Genomic DNA, 3,672 nt, shown 5'->3' with positions numbered 1-3,672 from the left:
TAAAGTGGGAGGGCGGCAGCATGTGTTTATCATGAGTAGACGTCCAACCCATGTGACGTCAGATGGATTGGACGCCTAGCGCCGTCAAAGGCAGTCATAAAGTTAAATAAATGTACCTGTGAGTGATTTGCTAACAGCTAACTTAAATTTTTTACACAATTTACAGTGAAATTTGAAACCTGAAATGTCCAAAGACCAAAAAAAAATTCTAAAATGACATAAACGGTCATATTTTCCGACATTGAGGAAAAATGTCCGCTGGAAAGCCGACAAAAAATCAAACTACCGTCGAAGGCCGCATTGTAATTTGTTGACTGTGCGGTTTCAGCTTGACATCAAGTGCGATACCTGAATTCTCCACACGGGGCTCGAGTAGTGCTTTAGTCGCCGTCGGCCGGGCCGGTTCGCCTCAACTCGGCTAGCTTGCTGGTGACAAAGTTCCACTTGAAGGAGGCGTCCTGGCCGCCCAGTGTGACGTATTTAGAGAAGCCGTGGTTGGCGCTGTCCCGTGGCTCCTCCTCCTCCACGCTGTCCATCTCGGCCTCCTCGGAGGGTCCCGGAGATGGCTCCTCCTCCTTTTGGTCAGCCTCTTTGGTCTCCGGCGCCCCCGCGTGGTTTTCCTCGGTCGCCTTTTGAGCGGCGGCCTCGGCCTCCGCTTGCTTCTTGGCGGCCCAGTTGGAAGCGAAGCTGTCCCAGAATGCATTGCGTCCCTTGGAGGGGCGGGGAGGCACCTCGGGCTTTACTGCGAGGGGACTGACAGGCGTACATATATTAAAAATCAACATTAGTGTTTGTAATATGAAATAAGAAATATGAGGTCAAAGGTCACACAAGTCAAAAATAGGTGTTCGAGATAACTCAAGAACGAATAAAGGGATTATACGCATGTTTTTAATATGAAATGGCAGTGTCCATGAAATTTTAAGGTCGTGAGGTCAAAGGTCACCAAGGTCGGAAAAAGGAATTTCGTAAAAGCTTATTTTGATTCAAATATGCAGGGTAGGTGATATGATGAGAGGAGAAAGATTGATAATTGAATCCAATATCCGTTTTTTGGTGATATTTCAGAGGGCTGGAACGAATTAATTTGTTTTGAGTTCATTTCAATGGGAAACGTTCCTTTAAGTTACGAGAAAATCGACATACGAGCTCAGTCCCGGAACGAATTAAGCTCGTATCTCGAGGTATCACTGTTGTTTGGAGGGCCTGTGCACCTGAAATACAAATTGCTCCCCCTTGTGGTGTTGTGGAGAAAAAAAATCAAAGACAGAGACTCACTGGTCGGCCACTGGAGGACTTTCTGGCTCTTCCAGTAGTTGGTGCTCGTCATCTTTGTTGAAGAGGGTGGATAGTCTGTTCCAGCTCTTGGCGCTTGCTCCTTGCATCTGAACACAAAAGTGTGGAAATGGGGTCAAAAGGTCAAAAAATAGAGTGACTCCCCCATGTGAGCTGACAGGTGGCATACTTTTCGGGCTAACTGGAAGACTGAGTTCTGGCCTTCGTCTTGCTGGGCCGGACTCATGGCGTCTTCTTCCATTTCCCTCACCTGAACCCACAAACACACAAAATGGTGCTCTGGCGTGCATTCGGGTTCGATTAACAGCGCCAACTGATCCTGTTGTTGTACTCCGACACCAGATTGTGTTTCTCACCTGTCGTCTTAAAATGTGGGTCACTTGGGTTAAAAAATAAAATAAAATAAAAAGCTTTGCGACTCCCTCTATTGGTTTAGGAATGAAAAATGGCTCAAATGGAGTTCAGTTGTATTCAACTTGAAACATTTCATTTAAGTACATCAATGAAACACAGACTATTTCTACGATTAGCCGGCAAATCAGCTCCATGACGAATCACATTAATTGCCGTTATGTTACTTTGGTCTGAACATTTTAGCAGTCAATTTGCTTCAGAAGTAAAAGAACTTAAGGCTACAAATATTATCTAGCGTGACTAGCAAATTGAGTTTTTTGCTTGTTTTAAGTTAGAGGAAATATATAAAAATAGTTACTATTATCATTATTATTTAAAAATGAATTCAAATAAAGTTTACAAAATGAAATAAATACTTACATTATTCAAAGTTGTAAAAAAAAGTAATATTTATTTTGAAATCCTTTTTTTTTCAAGTTTTATCTTTTTAACCAAAATATTTGATAATGTCTAGACCAAGGGTGTCAGACTCGGATTGGTTCGTGGGCCGCGTTAACGTCAACTCGATTTCATGTGGGCCGGACCATTTTAGATATAATATTTAGATTTTTTTTATAAATTGATTAAAAGAACTGGATTAAAAGCCCAGAATATTCAGTTTTTTATAGATCTAAAACAATGTTTATTTTAGCTTTTTTTACATATATTTAGATTTTACAAAATGATTTTTGAAGTAAAAACACAGAAAAAATTGATTAAAAAATTACAATTATTGATTTAAAAGGCGGAAAATCAGGAAATTTAATATACATCTATACTCTTCATTTTAATTTGATCCTAAAACAGAAATTCGGCACTCATGATTTACTTTCTCGGGCCACACAAAATGATGCAGCGGGCCAGATTTGGCCCCCGGGCCGCCACTTTGACACGTGTGATCTAGACTGTATTTTTTAACCCTAGAATGGTAACCCTCTATTTCAGGGGTTACCTTTCACGCTTCTGAAATAGAGGGTTACCATGGTCACCGGGGAAAAAAATGGGTACCCTTCATTGCACCTTAGGACCCATTTTTTCCCCGGTAACCATGGTAACCCTCTATTTCAGAAGCGTGAAAGGTAACCCCTGAAATAGAGGGTTACCATTCTAGGGTTAATAATTAACAAAAGCAAACTAGGGGGAAAATAAGTTTGGTCATTTTTTTTAGTTCAATAATGTCTCTTAACGCTGAATTGACTGAAATTGGTTGTCGGTTAATTTGATTCGAACGATGGCGAATGATGGCGACCATCGGCTATTGAAACCCGATCACGGACCGAGTACCTCATCGGCCGAGTCGTCCACGTACTCGGGGTTGAGCGTCTTCATGACTTTGCTCTTATAAAGCCTCCACGTGGGATTCATGGACGGTCGCTGCTCTGCTGACGCTCGGGCTCGGACTCGGACTCGGACTTGGATTCAGGACTCGGACTCGGTCTCACTCTTCTTCCTTTTCCTCCTTTCTAGCCTTCATCAAGCGGTCAGCTCCTGCCGTCAACATCCAGGTGAGGCGAGGTGAGTCTGGGAGGACCCGCGCAGGGATGTCACGCTTGAGGACGCCTACCTGAGTTACCTGGAAACAGGTGTGCATTTCGCCATGCATATTTCACGCAATCCATTGTCAGTCAACGTTGGCTCCAGTGACACGCACACATATATTTTTCATTCAGTTGTTTCAAAAGGAAATGTTTTATTTCATTTACCATCCCAAATACCACACATCTTAACCAAACTAAACATTTTTTTATATTATATACAGTGGTACCTTGACATACGAGCACCCCGACATACGAGCATTTCGAGGTACGAGTAAAATTTCGAGCAAATAATTATCTCTAGATACGAGACAAATTTGGAGATACGAGAAAGCCAGGTGGCCAAGACATGAGAGGCTGTTTATCATTGTAGCGCACTGTCTTTTTTGCCGCATCTCTTTCGTGCATAACAGATATCTACGAGCACTGGGCGGAGCGTTGCATTTTT

At 42.5% G+C, this 3,672-nt stretch overlaps 1 protein-coding gene across 1 annotated transcript; it reads right to left on the bottom strand.

Annotated features, from left to right (window-relative positions):
• Positions 1-380: 380 nt before the first annotated feature.
• On the bottom strand, positions 381-3,054 carry LOC144072821 (uncharacterized protein C1orf232). Its single transcript, XM_077598136.1, has 4 exons — positions 2,974-3,054; positions 1,466-1,546; positions 1,279-1,385; positions 381-753 (listed from the first exon to the last, which is right to left on the bottom strand). Exons 1-4 carry the CDS (start codon positions 3,052-3,054, stop codon positions 381-383), a joined length of 642 nt encoding a protein of 213 aa, XP_077454262.1.
• Positions 3,055-3,672: the final 618 nt, after the last annotated feature.

This window comes from Stigmatopora argus, chromosome 4 (assembly GCF_051989625.1).
Source record: "Stigmatopora argus isolate UIUO_Sarg chromosome 4, RoL_Sarg_1.0, whole genome shotgun sequence".
In the NCBI taxonomy this organism is placed as follows: domain Eukaryota; kingdom Metazoa; phylum Chordata; class Actinopteri; order Syngnathiformes; family Syngnathidae; genus Stigmatopora; species Stigmatopora argus.
Note: the sequence above shows the minus strand (reverse complement) of the source record. Positions and strands in the feature narration are given on the sequence as shown.